The sequence below is a fragment of the Stegastes partitus genome, unplaced genomic scaffold (assembly GCF_000690725.1).
Source record: "Stegastes partitus isolate 25-593 unplaced genomic scaffold, Stegastes_partitus-1.0.2 Scaffold398, whole genome shotgun sequence".
In the NCBI taxonomy this organism is placed as follows: Eukaryota; Metazoa; Chordata; class Actinopteri; family Pomacentridae; genus Stegastes; species Stegastes partitus.
Genome location: NW_007578129.1, coordinates 408,632 through 429,718, shown reverse-complemented (window position 1 = coordinate 429,718; position 21,087 = coordinate 408,632). Strand labels below are relative to the sequence as shown.

General features: G+C 42.5%; 1 protein-coding gene across 1 annotated transcript; it reads left to right on the top strand.

Annotated features, from left to right (window-relative positions):
- Positions 1–1,170: 1,170 nt before the first annotated feature.
- On the top strand, positions 1,171–17,253 carry zbtb37 (zinc finger and BTB domain containing 37). The gene is made up of 4 exons (XM_008285352.1): positions 1,171–1,543; positions 7,735–8,679; positions 8,760–8,859; positions 10,453–17,253. Exons 2-4 carry the CDS (start codon positions 7,754–7,756, stop codon positions 10,984–10,986), a joined length of 1,560 nt encoding a protein of 519 aa, XP_008283574.1. The 5' UTR covers positions 1,171–1,543; positions 7,735–7,753; the 3' UTR covers positions 10,987–17,253.
- The last annotated feature ends 3,834 nt before the right edge of the window (positions 17,254–21,087 follow it).

Sequence of the window (21,087 nt, the reverse complement as noted above, 5' to 3'; positions counted from 1 at the left end):
TCAGGTATTTTCATGTGATGGCTCCTCTGCCAAAACTGGCTTTGCAGATGGACTTTGTGTGAGCTTTCCTTCCCTGTCATGTGTCAGACTTATCCATGAGCTGGGGCCAGTCAGCATCAGTGCTTGGATTTGCAGTCATGTCCTGGAGCTCTGATAGTTTTCACTGTCAATTGTAACAAAACTGAATCTAGAGTAGATATTAAGTGTGAGGCATCACTGTATTTTTCCAGTGTCAGTATACCGTGCAACACTACTTGAAGCATTGCCATTTCCTACTCATTTATACTTGTATTCCACAAGGTTAATAATATCTACATAAAAAACTATTGAATAGCAGACCATACCAGTACAACTTACTAAAGAAAACCAACTTTACTCACAACAAATGTAATCTATGTTTAAATTTTTGTCAGACTTTGTGTAGTCCATCTTCTTCTATTAAAATCAAGCAAATACATGTTTCAGTGGAAATGTTTTACTTTTCATGCCCTAAATCCATCAGACTGCTGTAGGCATGGGTTACTTTCAGTTTTTGTCAAAGACTTTCCATTAAAAAAAAATTGTATTTACGAATGCACTGCCCTATGGATAGAACATTTTTCAGTTTCATTTTGATATACAAACAGAAATAAACAAAACTAACTTGTTTCACTGATTCCCTTGATCTCAGATTGCCTGTAGCTGCAGTTGTCCACCTGATTTAGTCATGGTTTGTGACAGTCTCTCACTGGTGGAACATCAGAAAAAAAAGTACAACCAGGCAAAAAAAACTCTAAATCCAGTGCAGCATTAGAGCTCTGGGAAGCAGAGTCAACATTTTATAGGTTAATAGGTTGAATAATAAATTATCAATAATTCAACAGTAATAGGACATACACCGTGAAGCACTGAGGGTGTTTGATATTTTAAACATATCAACCTGATAACTAATGTGAGGGTTTTTAAAAGCACTACGTTTACTTATGATGGAGTAATTTTCTACTGAAGTAAGGACTCCACTTTGTCAAACTCCAAATGCCATCATGACCCTATCCGGAGTGATGCATTCCGGGAGCTGTAGTTTTTAAAAACCTCCATTGGGTGTGCGCCCTGCAGGACGTGGACTACATTTCCCATCAGGCCGCTCGCGTTTTCTTCCTTTCCTCCTTCCTTTCTGCAGCCTCGGCCCTTCTGCCGTGAAAAAGGAAGATGAGAAGTAGCAGCAGCCCGCCGACACCGAACGGACGCTGAACCGAGTCACTTCCAGCGGAATGGCGGCAGAGCGGCAGCTGACGGACCGGAGGCCGAGCTCAGCCGCTCTTCTCCTGCCTTAAGCACACGGCGATCACAGCTGGAGCCTCGGAGCTCAGGAGCCTGGAGGAGCGGCGGGTGGAGCTGCAGCCTGCCGGGCCGAGCCGAGCCGAGCTGAGCTGAGCAGACCCGAGCCGAGCCGCCGTCGTCTCCTGTCCTACCAATGATGCTTCGTGAGCTGCAGGACTGAAGCATCAAGAGCACCGCGCCCTGAAACCAGACCCGACCCCTCCCTGTCCCCCGCCCCCCTCAGGTGAGAGTGCAGCACACCTGGAGGTCCACCTGTTTAGCGGTTCTGCAGGCAGACTGGTCCTGGTCCGGTCCAGAGTGTGGCTGGGGAGCGGAACAGATAGTTCAGGGAAGCTGTAAGGCCTATTCACACCTGGTATGGGCATGCATCTGGAGCGGTCCCATCACGAGTGGACAGCTGTGAGCACAGGTGTGTCTGTGACGCGTCCTGGGCCACAGGGAAGGACCGCCCACACTGCTGACGTGTATTGCGTAAGCGGGAAGTGTGCACTCATTTGCGGGACAACCTGGTCCTGTTGAAGTCCAACTACAAACAAAAATAGCAAAAAAAAACTGGCAAAATAGTGAATTTTAATTACCTTATATATATATAAAATTAGCACTGTTGACTAGCAGCAAGAAGGTTGCTGGTTCGCGTCCCGGTGGAGGCACTGGAATCTTTCTGCGTGGAGTTTGCATGTTCTGCGTGGGTTCTCTCCGGGCTCTCCGGCTTCCTTCCACACAGTCCAAAAACACGCTGAGGTTAATTGGTGATTCTAAATTGTCCGTAGGTGTGAATGTGAGTGTGCTTGGTTGTCTGTCTCTAAGTGTGGCCCTGCGATGGACTGGCGACCTGTCCAGTGTGTCCCCTGCCTTCGCCCTAAGTCAGCTGGGATAGGCTCCAGCCCCCACCCTCGCGACCCTAGTGAGGATTAAGTGTTGTATAGGTAATGGATGGATGGTTCAATAATACAGCAGCGGAACTGAGGCACACATTTATTTGCGTACAGCATGGGTCGGTGTGGCCACAGGAAACACACGTGATACATTCTGATACCAGAGCTGTGTCCGAAATCACCCATTCACTCCTTACTCCCTACTCACTACATAGGGATCACTATATAGTGTACTATGTAGGGAGTACCTCGGCAAAGTAACATTTCCGACACTACTCCAGTTATTAATTATGTCGCTCGTTAACCGCGATTTGTGCCGCAACAGCGTAGTACAAACACATCAAATTCACAGTTTATTGCATAGCTCAGAAATCAAATTAAATCAAGTTTATTGTCATTTTGCTGTACATACCAGATGAGAGAACGTTTCTTCAGGATCCAGTGACTTCAAGCAATTTAAATAAAGTGATGTAATATGTTGCTGTATAGTGATGTATATATTGCTCGGTTAGTGACCATCGGCTTTTCACGGCGCATTGTGGGATATTTTGAGTGCACTATATGGGGTGTAACATTTGTAGCTTAACATTTGGACACCCCTACAAAATGGCGTACACCCTATATAGTGCACTATATAGAGCATAGGGAGTGATTTCAGACACAGCCCAGGTGTGAACTTACAGAAAGCTGTTCACTTGTGAATGGATCACCCCAGACCCTTGTTGCTGTCAGGTGGGACCACAGCCACACTCCCAGGGCACCATCTGTCCTCCACTGTCAGCCAGTACAATACAATCAAATGCTACTACTTCTACGTAGTGCTCAGTGCATGCTATGTACTAGGAATTTTGAGGGTAGTGTTGCCTCAAATCAAACACGACAAGCTTACCATTTACTGAAAATGACAATCGCTGCATGTGACCGCGATTACCTCCATCTTTCTATCTGCTAGATTCATTCATGTTTTGTGGTACTGAATCACTACAGATTGCTGAATGAGCCCAATACATATCTTGAGGGTTTCTGTTTGACAACAGCACAGCTATGCTTATTGTGTATGCCATTTTTACTTTAATCGAGTTAATGGCCTCTTCTCTTCTTCTGTGTAACCACTGAGAGTGGGAAATGTCCAGCTTTTCACCCCCAACCTGGTGACCATTATGAAGACGCTATCTTGGTTCTCATGATGCGTTGCAGCTGGTGGTGGGAACAAGGACTGTACAATTGATGAAATATTAATCACAATCACAATTTTGGGTTCCGACAATTAATTTACCGTGTATGAGTGCACTGAATTTAAACTTGATGTGTGGTAGTGTAAACACTACACTAGTTACACAGTTGGTATGTACCCGGTTTTGGGGTCACAACTTAATACGTTTTCGGTGCAGACAAAACACAAGAAATGTGCAATTGACCTTAATACTGTTATATTTAAGGCTCTCAAACTGCTACATATGGTCGATAAGAAGAAATCCAGCGCAGGAAGGCCAACTAAACTGTGTAGTATGAGTTAACATGTTATACCAGATTGATAAAAAGCACAGCTTTAAGGGTTAAGTCTGACACGGGGCTTTAGCTGATAGACAACTGGCCCACTGCTAATGCAATGGAAGTTGTACTTCAGAGTTTCGGTTCCACACGGCAAATACGTCAACATAGATTTCTGAAATTAACTGTTCGGATAACAGGAGTTACAGAATTGGACTGAACAATTTGGGCAAATGCACTTATTGTTGCACTGAAAGATCTACAACTGAATCTGAGAGCAGACAGACTGAATAGAAAATTAGTTTGTAGCTACTGTGACATCTAAATAATCCTTTATTAATTGTCCTTTAATCTATCCACCCATCCATTTGTAACTAGTTGTAAGAAAATTCAACCCAAAAACGATGATAAACAGTTGAACAGTAACTCTACATTTCAGTCCTACATGGTTCACAGAAGTTTGACTGATAATGAAAATAATTATTACAGTTGTGTGTTAATCACTGCTGTTTCCATGAATTACGTAGGCACTTGTTTTGCTAAGAAACATATCAGGGTCTTAAGTGTTTGTCTGTGATTGGCGCACCATTGTCTCAATCCAAAAAGCGGACCTGATCTATTTCAGATCTGTGGAAGATGACCAGAGAACAGTCAGAAAATAGACCAGAGAATGATCAGCCCTGATTCTGGTTTCAGTCCTGATGCCCCCTCTGTCTGCCCCAAAAACACGTCTTCTTCCTCATTGTGATGATGATGCGTCACATCGCTTTGCGAGATCTGATTAGACTGAACACAATCCTGACCCGGACCGACCGGGCTGCTCTCAGATACTGAGGTGCCAACATATATTTACATCTGCTTCTACGTGTGGGTTAAGCATCTTGTAAAAATAAGAACATTTCCTCAAAACACCCTGCCACATGCCATCATATTGGAGCTATATCAACCCCATGCACACCATTTAAATATAATTCAACTGTGACACAAAAAATGTTTGATCATGTACAGTTCAGTACAATGCAGTTTATTTTTCCAGCTTGGTATAGCCTGTGCATGCCATAATTCTCATTAAACTCAGGTGAGGATCTGTTTCATGAATAAAATAACCTAGTGCCATGTCTATTTTTGCTCATCCAAAGAATTACCAACCTCCATATGCAGGTTTTTTTTTTTACCTTTTATAACTGATAAAAAAATGTCTGCTGGTGTGTGGACACCGGCATCTATTCTACAGTTTGTAGAATAAAACAAACAAAACAAACTGCCTGTTAACCAAAACTAAGGTCCATATCATTCAAATCAAATCATTAGCAACAAATTTTCCTGCAGTATTTTCTGATAACATGCTGCATTCATCTTGCCATCAATTTTGACCAAATTTCCTGTGCCTTTGTAGCTCACACATGCTCAAAACATCAACAGTTCAACCTCTGTGTTTCACAGAAGGAATGGTGTACCTTTCATCATAGGCCTTGTTGACTCCTTTCCAAATGTAACCTTTATGGTTGTGGCCAAAAAGTTCTTTTTTGGTCTCATTGCTCCAAACGACAGAAGTTTTGAGGCTTGTCTCTGTGCTGTTTGGCGTATTGTAAGCACAATGCTTTGTGGCATTTGCGTAGTAATGGCTTTCTTCTGGCTACTCGACCATGCAGCCCATTTTTCTTCAATGCTTCCTTATTGTGCATCTTGAAACAGCCGCATCACTTTTTTTCAGAGAGTCCTGTATTTCAACTGAAGTTATTTGTGGGTTTTTCTTTGCGTCCCGAACAATTTTCCTGGCAGCTGTGGCTGAAATTTTTGTTGGTCTACCTGACCATGGTTTGGTTTCAACAGAATCCCTCATTTTCCACTTCTTAATTAGATTTTGAACACTGCTGATTGGCATTCTCAATTCCTTGGATATCTTTTTATATCCCTTTCCTGTTTTATACAGTTCAATTATCTTTTCTGCAGATCCTTTGACAATTATTTTGCTTGCCCCATGACTCAGAATCCAGAAACATCAGTGAGTGTAGCACTGGATGAAAGATGTAAGGGTCTGACGGGAGCCCAGAACCTCACTGACATTTTACATACACACAGTAATTACACACAAACAGATCACAGGTAAGGATTGTTACCTTTAGTAGCCATTCAAACCCGTTTGTGTCAACTTGTGTGCATGTTATCAGGCCAGTATCACAAGGGTATGTAAACTTTTGATCAGGGTCATTTGGGGAGTTTCTGTTGTCATTATGATTTAAAAAGAGTAGACACAGTTGTTTGACAATAAATGGCTTCACCCAACCACTAACCATGAGTGAAAAAAAGTTTTTTCTCTTATCATTCATGTTCTCTGAAAAATGGCCAAACCACAAATTCTGCCAGGGTATGTAAACTTATGAGCACAACTGCATAAGGTACAAATACACACATGGACAAAATTGTTGGTGCCGCTCAGTAAATAATAATAATAAGTAAAAATTCTATGAAAATTAACCAATGAAGATCAGACATTTTGAACCGCGGTTTAACATAATTATTTTAGAAAATAAACTCATGAAACAGGTCTGGACAAAAATGATGGTACCATTAACTTAATAATTTGTTGCACAACCTTCTGAGGCAATCACTGCAATCAAACGATTTCTGTAACTGTCAATGAGACTTCCACACCTCTCAGCAGGTATTTTGTCCTACTTCCTTATGAGCAGACTGCTCCAGTTGTCTCAGGTTTGAAGGGTGCCTTCTCCAGACGGCATGTTTCAGCTTCTTCCACAGATGTTCAATAGGATTTAGATCAGGCCTCATAGAAGGCTACTTCAGAATAATCCAGTGTTTTCCTCCTAGCCATTCTTGGGTGTTTTTAGCTGTGTATTTTGGTTCATTATCCTGTTGCAAGACCCATGACCTGCGACTGAGACCAAGCTTTCTGACACTGGGCAGCACATTTCTCTCTAGAATGCCTTGATAGTCTTGAGATTTCATTGTACCCTGCACAGACTCAAGACGCAGATGCAGCAAAGCAGCCCAACAACATAACAGAGCCTCCTTCATGTTTCACAGTAGGGACAGTATTCTTTGCTTGATGTGCTTCATTTTTGCGTCTGTGAACATAGAGCTGATGTGCCTTGCCAGTATGTTCCAGTTTTGTCTCGTCTGTCCATTCTGGCTTTTTCATGATTTGTTTTCAACAATGGTGTCCTCCTTGGTCGTCTCCCATGAAGTCCACTTTGGCTCAAACAACGACGGATGGTGCGATCTGACACTGATGTACCTTGACCTTGGAGTTCACCTTTAATGTCTTGAGAGGTTGTTCTGGGCTTTTTTGTTACTATTCATATTGTCTGTCTCTTCGATTTGTCATCAATTTTCCTCCTGCGGCCACGTCAAGGAAGGTTGGCTACAGTCCCATAGATCTTACATTTCTGAATACTATGTGCAACTGTAGTCACAGGAACATCAAGCTGCTTGGAGATGGTCTTATAGCCTTTACCTTTAACATGCTTGTCTATAATTTTCTTTCTAATCTCCTGAGACAACGCTCTCCTTCGCTTTCCCTGGTCCATGTTTAGTATGGTACACACCATGTCACCAAACAGCACAGTGACTACCTGTAAGCCTATAAATAGGCCGACTAACTGACTACAAGTTTGTAGACACCTGTGATGCTAATTGGAGGACACACCTTGATTGAACATGTCCCTATGGTCACATTATTTTCAGTCTTTTCTAGGGGTACCATCATTTTTGTCCCTGCCTGTTTCATGAGTTTATTTTTTTTAAATAATTGTGTTGAACCACAGTTCAAAAGCAATGTCTGATTTTCATAGAATTTTTATTTATTATTACTTTTATCAGATTAATTTCTGTGACTGTTGTGGGTTTTTCTTTTATTAACTGAGGGGTACCAGCAATTTTGTCCACGTGTGTATGTGAAATTAGAAGCTTACAAGTGCCTTGTAAAGGGGTTAACAAACTACACAGTACTGTTCATCAATTACAGACTGTAGTAAAGACTCGTGTCCTTTTCTGGTCCTGGTTGACATGTTGTCACATGTTGTTGCAGTGTACTTGCAGGCTGCAGCATGGAGCGCTCCGGAAGCATTCAGCTGGACATCCCAGACTTCAGTAACTCAGTTCTGTCTCACCTGAACCAGCTGCGTGTTCAGGGCCGCCTCTGCGACATCGTGGTCAACGTTCAGGGTCAGAGCTTCCGTGCGCACAAGGTGGTCCTCGCTGCCAGCTCACCGTACTTCCGAGACCACATGTCTCTGAGCCAGATGAGCACCGTGTCGCTGACAGTGATCCGCAATCCGTCAGTCTTCGAGCAGCTGCTGTCTTTCTGCTACACAGGCCGCCTCTGCCTGCAGCTTGCGGACATCATCAGTTACCTGACGGCGGCCAGCTTCCTGCAGATGCAGCACATCATCGACCGCTGCACCCAGATCCTGGAGGGTATCCACCTAAAGATCAGCCTGGCCGACCTGGATGAGGAGTCCAGGGAAGAGGAGGCGGTGCGGGGCTCGAGGGGAGGTAGGACCCTGGAGGCGGTGGTGCGAGGAGGGGGTCACCATGGGGGTCTGCGGCTACTCGGCCCACGGGGAGGCACAGAGGCATGTGAGGCAGTCAGCCCAGCAGAAGAGCCACTCAGCCCACCACCAACTGTAGAGCACAGTGGGCTGGAGGGGCCTGGGACCACCAGCAGCAGAGCTGGCAAAGAGCCAATCCTCCGCATCAACCGGGCCGGTCAGTGGTACGTGGAGACAAGCAGTGAACCAGAGCGGACTGGCAGTGCTGAGGAGGGCGGCAGCGTTGACGGAGTCCGGATCAAGACCGAGAGGATGGAGGAGTGGATTGGAGCAGGAGAGCACCAGGAGGAAGGGGGCCCAGTGGAGGAGGGGGCTACCGTGATGATCGACACATCAGGACGCAGCACGCTGGTGACAGGGCCGGTGGGAACACTGGGCACTCGCAGCGTCCAACCATCCTCTAGCTTCAGTGAGACCGACAGGTGAGTCACTGTGATGACTCCCCTCCACGTGTCACTAACTGGTCTGTGGACACCTGATAACGTGTGTTTATGTGTGTCAGGTTCAGTCCCACAGGCAGTGTGGTCGTCCTTGCAGAGCGTCAACGAGCGAAGAGTGAGTCTCCCAGTAGGGCGGATGAGCTGCGACAGCCAAGCTCACAGGTACAAACACAAATTACTGTAAGTGAAGTCAACACATTAGCTGAGTTGCCAACAAGTAGATCCTGTCTTCTAACAGGCTCACTTCCACAAACTTGTGTCTGTTGGATAAAGTCCTAAATCTTGTTTAATCTGAGGCACATCATTCAGAAGGGTGAAAATTTAAAGTAAACCCAGACCTGTACAGTGACTTAAAGAATCTTTACATCCATCCGAATCCCCAAAAGCCAGTAGGGATTCCTGAAGTGCATCAGAACCACTTCCACTCCCTCAGAAACTACCTGTCCTCCCTAAGTAACTACTCTCAAAGCAGTGTATTCAGTTCAACTTCATTTATCCCCTAGGGGCAATTCAAAAGCTCACTGAGTATTTAGTATAGAGACATAAAAAATAAATAAATAAATAAAAAACCCAAAAGAAAAACAACAATAAACCATCATCAAATTGTTCAGACTGTCATGAAAAGATCAGATACAGATTGCATAGGAGGGAAAAAAATCGGATTTGGGTCACTTCAGCCTGCTGTTTGAACATATTTACCTTTGATATCAACCGATGGACCCGTGCACAAGTGCACTGGTCAATTAGGTGTGAAATCCAGCGATGAGTAGTGTTCTAGCAATACAATAGTTATTATAACAACTATAAACAATGAATATTAACAACAAATTATCCTTCAAACTACAAGCCCTCCTTGTATCTTGAGCTCCATCTTGACAATCTGACAGCCTTGTTATCCGACATAAAAGAAGGTATTACATTTAGTGTCGGATTATCAAGTCACAACTGTATTTCAGACGCTTGGTTAGCGTGAAGCCGAAGCTGTAGCAGGAAGTCCCTGGAGTATGTAGCACGCTGGCGCGTTGCCATACCAATTACATAATAACAAAGTGTAGTTTGTAGTTGAAAATCACCAATATAAAAAAAAATTTGAGGCCTTTATTTCAGATTAGAGAAAACAAAAACCTCAGAATAAAATGCATTTTAAAAAGTGCAAACAGAGCTGAATAACCTTTTTATCTCTTAAATTAAAGAGGTCGCAGCCTAAAGAACTGAAGGCCGTCACTTCAAGTAAAAAAGTCAACATCCTCAGAAAACAATAAACAAAAGGTTTCATTTGCACGTTGCTGGGCTGTAAATGTGCATGATGAGTCGGATAGATGCTTTGCTCAAAAGAGCTGTGCTTTGTTTCATAGTGGCGCTTCATGTTGCCACTTTTAATTAATGCCACCTTTTCAGAGCCTATGAGGCACACTGGTTGTGAACTGCCTGACAGAAGAATGAACATACATTTCTCGATCCACTCATCTTCAAAGCAGCAGTTTTCCTCATCAACCTTCCTTCTCTTGGAGCAAGCCATGCTGTCATCACTGTCTCTTCCTCTCTGCTCTGCTGTACAGGCAAGAGCAAAGTGGCAGCGGCAGCGAGCTGTGGTGGTGCACTGGCAGTGCAGGGTAACCAAGCGATTTGATTGGCTCGACTGAGTGGAGTTATTGCCGTATTAACTGGAGTAGCAGCTCCCGCTGTCTATAGCAGCGACCGTCGGTCCTGGTCCTGTCCTGGTCTGCTGTATTAACATTTTTTTCTATCCATCAGGGGGAGGAGCATGCAGCATTTGATATGGGCAGCTACGAGGACTACCTGAGGGAGCAGGTGGGAGACCGCTGGTTCCGCTACAACCCTCGTCTAACCTGCATCTACTGCTGCAAGTCCTTCAACCAGAAAGGCAGCCTAGACCGCCACATGCGCCTGCACATGGGCATCACGCCATTCGTCTGCCGCATCTGTGGGAAAAAGTACACCCGCAAAGACCAGCTGGAGTATCACATCCGCAAGCACACCGGTAACAAACCCTTTCACTGCCATGTCTGCGGCAAGAGCTTCCCCTTCCAGGCCATCCTCAACCAGCACTTTCGCAAAAACCACCCAGGCTGCACCCCCCAGGAAGCCCACAGCGCCTCCCCTGAGACTACCACGGCCTCTGTCACATCCAGGGGCGGTCCAAGCGACGAGGCCTCTCCCAGTCAGGAGGAGCCTGAAGGTGGGGGAGGCGGCGGTGGAAGCAGCAGCGGTGGAGGTCAGTATGGAGAGGGTCCTCAAGCCTCAGTTTCCACTACGGGGCCGGACTGACCCTAACAGAGGGAGGAGGGTGGGGGGCTGCAGGCACGTAGGGCCGGTCTGATCCTGTTGTAACTGAAGCCAGCAGGATGCTGAACCCACTGAAGTCAAAGGACACCTCGGAGTCGGAACAGAGATTTTTCCGCTTTAAACCGCATCTACCTTCACTAACCAAACCGAACAGATTAAGCTAATATGAAGAAATGCCACACACTCAAACAACCTCATACACCACACAGTTCAGTGGTTCTCGTTTGCCTCCGTCTAGTTTATGTTACAGATTTCTACTTTTATATTTACAGGTTCACAATGCAGCATCACAACAGTCTGTCTGAAGACTTTGCCAAACTACTCAGTGCCAGTTTAACAGTTCAAATCCTTTGTATTTGCCTTGAGACAATCTGGAGCAGTCGGGTAAATAATAATCTTATGCGCTCTTCAGTGCCACAATGGCGTAAAAAGATTTAGTTGCACCAAAAGGTTCAGTGACAAAACTTGAACTGCTGAAGTACAGTTCCAGTGTGATTGGAGTTCCTGATCTTTTCCTGTGTTTTTTTTTTGGTGTTTGTCACACTACACTATCTCACACTCACCATACAGCGTAGTCCAGAAAACTGCGATCACACACTGTTCTCCTTCATTTTACAGATATGATCATTGAATCCAGATTCCAGAGGTTTTTAACATTTAACAGGTTTTAACCTTTTTAACATTTTCATAGCACGTTACGGAAGATAATTGGAAATTTGTCTTTTGATTGACTTGACTCTGACGTGATGATTAATCGAGTAAGCATTGCGTCTTCACTTTAGTCACTTCTGCTGCCAGCAGCTTCATTACATCTTACCTGTGCTTTCACATGCAGAAAAACTAAAATCATTTACCCACGTGCAGCATCAAACTTTTGAATGTTCAGATCTCAAAATGGATCCACAGATATTGTGTCCAGTAAGAAATGACAGCAAAAAGTCAAAAATTCCCCTAAATAAATATTCTAACATAAAATCCTGTGTTCGTCCTGGTCAACAGGAGAGCAGCACCTTAAACTTGTTCCAGTTAATGTCTGGATTCTGTGGATCGTCTCTGAACTCAACAAACAGTCTGAACGTACTTCAAAATATTGCACAGAAATATCACTGAAATACTCCACTGGCTTTAATATGTAAACTGTACATATAACATTGTAAACAAAGCTGGGTTGGAAAAAATATAATAACAATCCATTTCACTTTCTCACATTTTATCATTTTTGTCAAATCTTTGCTGTTTTCAGTCAGGATTTTCTTGGTACAAATTGTAAACATGTAGAAGAAGGTGGATGGAAACCAAAAAATCTGAAGTGGAAAAGTGTGTCAGTCGAAAGAATTTGACATGGAAGTGATTAGTCAACTGACAGCAAAATGGTCAGCAGCTGTTTTTATTTTTTACAATCTGAATTCAAATTTTTTAAACAAAATGTGTCAACTGAATATCAGGGTGAGGATAGAGGGATTTAAGACTTTTGCTCAATATCACCTTCAGCTCAGCTAAATGATTTGATATGTAATCATTTAAATATTTAAACTCAATGTTGAATCGAAAAAATAATAATTGAGTCAGATAATAATGAAAATAATTTGTAGTTGCAGTCATATTTGCAGCAAACGTCTTTCAAAATGTTTTTTTTTTTTTTTTTTTTTTTTTTTTAAATGCTAGCTGTTCCCACAGCTTCTGACTGAGTTCCAAGGGCTTCTCCAGTGAATGCAACCTGATGTACGTGCAGGACTTTAGCTCAATGAAATCAGAGCGCCCGACAGAAGGGACCTTAGACCTCGTCCCTGTCCAGGTCAACGTGCACTGCCTGACTGGAAGAAGGACATGGGATGCTTGTCGCAGCTCTGGGAATCAGCACACTTTGATACAGCTTAATTTCCATGCTCATTTGTGTCATACTTCATGCAGGACAAACAGAGAAAAGCGATGAACTCCAGTCACACTGGGTTGGTTACTTCAGCTGTAGAACAAGCATAAATTCTTCAGATTCATGTTAGAGTATTGTGGCATTTGAACTCATTTTCTAAGGATTTCATAGATTCGATTGGACTGTCTGGCAGCCTGTAAGTCGAACAAACTCACAGCAGGAAAACTGGACGGTGTCCAGTCTCAGATAAGCTACACAGCTCAGTTACCTCTCATCACTACGCAATACAGCTGCAGCACAGCACAGTACCACCCGGGTGCTCCGATTCACCCACACAGATCTGTCAGTCTACTCAGATATTTTTTATAAACTGGCATGTCTTTATTGTTTCTTAGCTAGTTTTTCTCAGACACTTTCTTGCTCTGACAATGTGTGACAGAAGACAGAAGCTTATTGTTCAACAAGGTCCAGACTGTGTTGAGACCCAGCCAGCAGCGTCTGTTCCCGTCAATGATGTGCTACATCTGCCGCACTCTGCTTTAATCCTGTCAAACTATTCTCCTTTGATCAAAACAGAAAATTAACATGTAGAAATATTGTTTCAGTGCTTTAATGCTACCACAGACCTCCGCTTCCTGATGGTGCTAATGTAGTTAGCGCAGTGCTAATTCAGGAATGTTGTAGGTGTTCATTCTGCTAAAGGAAGCACAGAAAGTCTATTCGGTTGGGTTCTAACAGATATTTTTACTGTGTACAAATTGTACTTTCCTGACCGACTGATTCCACAGACGTATTTTGCAAATGCAAGTGTTTGCAAAGTAAATAAACTCAAGTTTGAGCTGATGCTTTTAAAGCTCTTTTTAGCTAATTTAGGTTAGGTTGCAGCACCTCCAAACTCCACTGCGATATAGAGGTAGCTGTTGAGAGTTTACTCGCCATCTGTAGTTAGCAGTTTATGTTCACCTTTTAACCTCAGTTCTATTTTTTTTTTTTAAGCAGACACACTTAATAGCCAGAAAAAGTGTAACCTATATTTAAAGTGGTGCAACAGGAACACTTTAGTGCTTTGAGACTAGTTTGTGAAATCTTTGCGAGTTAACAGTTAATGAGCTCCTCGAATCAGAAGTTAGGACAGTTAGCACATGAGAGAGGCTGTCTGAAATTAACCCACTTGATCACACATTTTACTCCCTGTGTAATTGATGCCAAATCGTGAGCAGTAAAGTGAGAGTTTGGACAGTCAAAATCCTCAGAGGTAACTATCACAGTGGTTAAATGTACACACATAGAATTCAGGCTGTCCAGTAAACTGGTGAGCAGCACATAGTGTAACATGTGGTGAATCGAGGAACATGTGAACATCTAAACTGTGTGCTCAGTGCTCTTGAGGTAGTGCATCATTGACAACAGACGGTTCTGATCTGAGCGGACACTGGTCAGACAACGACAGGACAAGGAGCCGGACTATCAGACCAGATGGATGTAGTGGCCAGGCCGTGGAGCTGGACTGAAAAACACCTCCAGAAGTCAAAGTTCACCTGCAGGAGAGCAGGTTAGATCACCTGGCAACCAAAGGAAAGGCGGCGCGGCTATGTTGGCCCTCCCAAACGCCAAAACAACTTCAGCACTTATCAGCAAGAGAGATGGGGTTGAAAACTTTTTTATAAAAACAGAACAATGACAAATCTACACATATTATCAGACAAACATATTTAAACTACTAAGATGTTTTTTTTTGTATGACTTCTGTAAACAAGCTAAGAGTGAATTCCGATGTAGGGTAGGTAGGCAGGTAGCACACGGATCAGCTGTTACTGTTTTTCTACAGAGCTGTGAATCAGATTCTCAGTGGATGGTAAATTTTTTTATGCAAGTCAAGCCAGTGGCTCTGTCCTCAATCCGAGTGGCTTGAATTTTCCTCACAGATCTCACTGCAGCCGCTGCCATGCTCACACTTCAGGCTAAACCAGGATCTATCAGGTATACAGACTCTTTTCTTTTGTTCGGTGAATCGGACGTTTACCTTTCCCAACGTAGCAGAATGGTAACGGCTAAACCTCAGAGCAATCTGCATGCAGCAGAGATACAACTCACTTGTACACAAACACACAAGCAGCAGGTAAGAAATCCCAGTGAGTCAGTGCACAGGATGACAAAACACACAAACCAGGGCTGGGCAATTTGGATCAAAACTCAGTAGTCATGATAACCACAAGACCTCTTTTCACCTTAATGCAGCCACAGAAAATACAGGTGTCTGTTGAACTCCTGTCGCAGTTTTGGTCAGTTTGTGATCACTGTGGTGATTTTAACATGTAATCTGCATTTATTTCTGAAATCAAGGCACCTTGTTGTGTATCATTGCACACATATCACAGAATTGTTTCACATCTCACTTCAAGGTGACTGGTTAAAGTTTAGTGTATTGAACAGAAAAATGACTTTCAGCCGACATGTTGCCAGAAACTCCCACTTGCTAGGAATCGAAAAGTCTGAGCACAGTGACTTTTGCAGGACAATTTTTATGAGGCTTATGGGATGTGAATGGTTATGAAAGTGTTATAAATCATAAATTGTCTTCAGAAGTAGACAGTTGCTAACACAAATGTACAGTTACAGTATTTTGCTGAATTTGATCGTCAGCCAAAAAAATGCAAAAAAATGTTTTAACTATAAATTAATTTTACAAAATTCTGAAACACAAAAAATATCTCATCTAATGACTCAGGCATGAATACAGACTGAAGAATGAGTTTGCCTAAACAATTGTAAACTTAAACTTATTTCTGCAGAAGTTACTTTTAGCTCCTCTGTGCATTAGGTTTTATTCCAGCAGCAAGCTGACTACTTTTGAAAATGAGAGGAGGTGAGTCTGTTTCTTCATGCACTGTTAAAGTCCTTCTCCGGTTGTTGATTTAACCCCTGAAAACTCATATCTGTGTGTCAGAGTTAGATGTTTTTTCATGAACATAATCCCTTCCTGCCTTAACATGGCTTCGATGTAACCTGAGACTGTTGCTCCTCAAGAATGTGCAGATCTACGACACCCCTACCTCTCTCTCCATGCACCCGTCCCTACTTACTGCGACTCAAGCACACCAGCTCACCCACAACTCTGCTGAAATGCTGCAAAGCTAATCTGTGCTACACAAGGCATTTTGTAATGCTGGAGTAATTCAGTCATCCTTGTTTGACCTTGCAGCCAACTCTGTAGGTCCGTCCTGCAAGTTATCAGGATTGATTGGTTCTTTAGGTTTGTTTCATCCGAAGTGCTGAAGGTCTGAATCCACTCTGTGAGACTGTCATTGATACATTGCAGTTTCAAGGTGAAGACACTCAGCCATGGCGCTGACTGCTCACTTTGCTAAACATGCGTCTTCCAGAATATAACATACACCATGTGGACATGTTAACAAGGTTCAGAACTTGATTTTCACTGGAGGGGGTCTTTAACAGAATTCTGTGAATTGTGGCTTTTATTATAAATGTAAGAAGAAACATTGTGCACCGTGCATTAGTCATAAAACAACCACCCAACATACCTTTTTGACAATCTAAAAAAGTTAAAGTTGGACATGTTACCCAGCTCCAACATGAACACGTGAACACAAATTGTTTGTTCTGCAGAACCTCCTGCAACAAACAGATAAAATTAACTCTTGGTATTAAGTATGTTTTGTAAAGACATGTTGCATTTTCAAAGATGCCCTCGGCCTTTTTTACGTTTCACATTGTAATGAGTTTCGTTGGCTTTCTCCTCTCTGCACTTTGGTGTACTGAAGTATTAAGGACTTGTTTCAGAGAACAACACATAATTTCAAGCCAGTGACAGTCAAGAAAAGCTGCTTTCAGAGAGCTGGAACAATCTGGTTCAGTCTGGTCTTGCTAGCGGAATCTAAAGAAGGAAAAGTCGGATCAGAGTTGTGTTCATGAACCACTGTGTTTTAAACACCTTGAATTTTTATTGAGAACTCACATTACACAATAGCAGGTTGGCTTCTCCTTAAATTAGAGCTTTTGTATATTCAGATTTGTATGTTGTCAAATTGTTTCAGTTTTTCATTCAAAGAATTATTCAAGCTTCACCTGTTTATCTGGCCAAATGGTCATTTATTGTTGGGTGGTTCTTCAAATTATTATCCTGTTCCACATCTCTTCAAATAAATGAACTTTTTTGATTGGTGCAACATTATCCAAGTTATCCACAATAGGAGAACAGTTTTTCCTATACAACTGATGAAACAGAAAAAAGACCACTTTCCAATTGTGACCATTTTTTATGGCAACAATCAAGTTGGAAGACTGGCAGTCTTTCACAGAGTTCTATATCTGATTTGGAGTTTAAAAGTATGGGCTTGCAGGAAAAAGCATGCAACAATGGACATTTCATATTACTCAAAGTCTGTTGTTAAGGGTAAATAAACAGTAAAATATAATAGATGTAATGCAGGTATTTTCAAGTCTCACACAGCCAACTCTGATCAACAACATAACTGAAATGACACGAACACACATTAGACGGTAAATTGTGTTTAGCCAAAAGATTGGCTGCTGGCTAGTCTGAGGCATAATATATAGTTTATCTTTCAGTTGATCTGATGATGTGAACACTCACAAGTTGGAAACACAGACGTCTTTCCCATTCCAATTAGTGTCGCAATTACTGTCGTTGAGATCCATCATCATACCAACAATTATGTGAGTTCAGTATCAGGCTGTTGACTATCCCAACAGCAGCAAGAGTTCAGAAAGGCAGCAACTGTGAAAGGTTCAGTAGCTCACAGCTCAAAATACGACCTTTTCTCCTCAGTGATTCCTCATTTCAGTTCACTTCCACTTTCATCTTCAAACTGTGAAAACAAGCTGAACCTCATCATCATTATGCTCAACCTCTGGTCTTTGAGTCAGTTAAAGCTCTGCTTCGTGTCAAACGGACTCGTTTGCTTTACAACAAAATGCCAAACTTTGGTTTCATGTTTCTTCAGCTTCAGTCTGGAGCTTTTGGATTTTTTTTGTTTGCTTTTTAACTGTGTGAATCCAATGTTTTGCATAAGAATATCCAGTAACCTTGACCACAACATGCCTAATTATAAATCAGATCATTTAGATATATTCACTTAATGAGATTACTCTTTACTGTTGATTCCTCAAAGTATATCTTAATATATCGAAGCAGAAAATGAATCAAAGAAAAAAAAATGGAGTTTAGTAAATTAACTTTAATATTGTACATTTTTTAAAGGAGGAGGTACTTAACAAGTTCTGTAGTCGACAAACCTAAAAGGTTTTATGTTAAGATCTTTTATGTTGCATGTCTCTGTTGCTAAAACATGTTGGTGGAGGGGGTGGGTGGGCCAAAAGTCGATTAGTTTAGAAAATGTGAAGAAGCTTCTTTCACTATGACCACTAGATCACTCACAGGTCGCATCTCCTTCAAAGGAAATAAAGCACTTTAAGTGTCAAACAGCAGTGCCTTGTCTCTGTCTTTACCAACAGTAATTATCCATTATGATGAAGATCCAGGGCTGCACGGTGACTCGGTGGTTAGCACTGGCACCTCACAGCTAGAAGATCCCCGGTTCGTCCTGGCTAGGACGCTTGGAATCTCTCACCGTGGAGTCTCCATGTTCTTCCCGTGCATCGTGGGTTCTCTCCAGGTTCTCCAGCTTTCTCCCACAGTCCAAAAACATGTTGAGGTTAATTGGTGATTCTAAATTGTCCATAGGTGTGAATGTGAGTGTGAGTGCTTGGCTGTCTGTGTGTAGCCCTGTGATAGACTTATTACCTGTCCAGGGTGTCCTCTGCCTTCACCCTGAGTCAGCTGGGATAGACTCCAGCCCCCTGCGACCCGAGTGAGGATTTAAGGTGTATAGATAATGGATGGATGATGATCCATTATTAGAGATGGTGACATTGTGTACAGGCAAGTAAGGTGTCCATCAGATGACAAAAGCTGAGGTTCTGATTGAGGCATCAGGTCTCCTTGCCAGAAATGGTGTTTTCACAAACCTTATGAAATGTGTCAGAAATTTTTAGCGGGGCTATCTACACCCCAGGAAGTGCTTCTGCAATTATCAGGTGGGACATTGAAAAACAAGAAGTTCAGCTAATGTGAAAACAGAATTAATGATTTGACTGATGGAATATATGTTGTTTCATCAGTAAAAACTGACTGACTAGAAACGATGGATGCAGGCATTTCATTACCTCATGTTCAATAGGCTACTATTTTGAATCCCTGAGGTTGTGCCAGCTGTGGTTTAGGTGGTTGAGTGGATTGTCCACTGATTGCAAGTTTGGTGGTTTGATCGCTGGTCCCACCATCGGCTTGTGAATGAGTAACAGTGTAAAGGGCTTTGAGTAGCACTAAGGTAGGAAGACGTTGCAAAAGTGCAGACCATTTACTTTGAAACTGAGGACACTATGTATGCTCACATGGTAGCCACTTGTGAGTCACAAGGCAGTAACCACCCTTAACATCCTGTACCTACACATGTAGACAAAATTGTTGGTACCCCTCGGTTAATGAAAGAAAAACCCACAACAGTCACAGAAATAACTTGAATCTGATGAAAGTAATTATAATTTAAAGAAATCAATTTAGCAATGAAAATCAGACATTGCTTTTGAACCATGGTTTAACAGAAGTATTTTTAAAAATAAACTCATGAAACAGGCCTGGATAAAAATGATGGTACCCCTAGAAAAGACTGAAAATAATGTGACCATAGGGACATGTTTAATCAAGGTGTGTCCTCCAATTAGCATCACAGGTGTTTACAAACTTGTAATCAGTCAGTCGGTCTATTTATAGGGTTACAAGTACTCACTGTGCTGTTTGGTGACATGGTGTGTACCATACTAAACATGGACCAGGGGAAGCGAAGGAGAGAGTTGTCTCAGGAGATTAGAAAGAAAATTATAGACAAGCATGTTAAAGGTAAAGGCTATAAGACCATCTCCAAGCAGCTTGATGTTCCTGTGACTACAGTTGCACATAGTATTCAGAAATGTAAGATCTATGGGACTGTAGCCAACCTCCCTTGACGTGGCCGCAGGAGGAAAATTGATGACAAATCGAAGAGACGGATAATACGAATGGCAACAAAAGAGCCCAGAACAACCTCTAAAGACATTACCTTTAATGTCTGAACTTCAAGGTCAAGGTACATCAGTGTCAGATTGCAACATCCGTCGTTGTTTGAGCCAAAGTGGACTTCATGGGAGACGACAAAGGAGGACACCATTGTTGAAAACAACTCATAAAAAAGCCGGACAGGAATTTGCCAAACTGCATGTTGACAAGCCACAAAGATTCTGGGAGAATGTCCTCTGGACAGACGAGACAAAACTGGAACTTTTTGGCAAGGCACATCAGCTCTATGTTCACAGACGCAAAAATGAAGCATATCAAGAAAAGAATACTGTCCCTACTGTGAAACATGGAGGAGGCTCTGTTATGTTCTGGGGCTGCTTTGCTGTATCTGGCACAAGGTGTCTTGAATCTGTGCAGGGTACAATGAAATCTCAAGACTATCAAGGTATTCTGGAGAGAAATGTGCTGCCCAGAGTCAGGATGCTTGTTCTCAGTCGCATGTCATGGGTCTTGCAACAGGATAATGAACCAAAACACAAAGCTAAAAACACCCAAGAATGGCTAAGAGGAAAACACTGCATTATTCTGAAGTGGCCTTCTATGAGCCCTGATCTAAATCCTATTGAACATCTGTGGAAGGAGTTGAAACATGCCACCTGGAGAAGGCACCCTTCAAACCTGAGACAACTGGAGCAGTCTGCTCATGAGGAGTGGGCCAAAATACCTGCTGAGAGGTGTGGAAGTCTCATTGACAGTTACAGAAATCGTTTGATTGCAGTGATTGCCTCAGAAGGTTGTGCAACAAAATATTAAGTAAAGGGTACCATCATTTTTGTCCAGGCCTGTTTCATGAGTTTATTTTTTTTTAAATAATTCTGTTGAACCGCGGTTCAAAAGCAATGTCTGATTTTCATTGGTTAATTTTCATAGAATTGTATTTATTATTGCTTTTGTCAGATTCAAGTTATTTCTGTGACCATTGTGGGTTTTCCTTTCATTAACTGAAGAGTACCAACAGTTTTGTCCATGTGTGTAATTATCTTGTTCTATAAATGGGACTACAGTATCCCAACTTAATTTTGCACTGTATTGAGTAAAGTAGTTAATGTAAGTAAAG

Excerpts from the sequence above, each read along its gene's own strand:
- zbtb37 (XM_008285352.1), top strand. The coding sequence starts at position 7,754 with ATGGAGCGCTCCGGAAGCATTCAGCTGGACATCCCAGACTTCAGTAAC. Across the intron at positions 8,680-8,759 it reads AGCTTCAGTGAGACCGACAG|GTTCAGTCCCACAGGCAGTG; the intron begins GTGAGTCACTGT and ends TATGTGTGTCAG. Across the intron at positions 8,860-10,452 it reads TGCGACAGCCAAGCTCACAG|GGGGAGGAGCATGCAGCATT; the intron begins GTACAAACACAA and ends TCTATCCATCAG.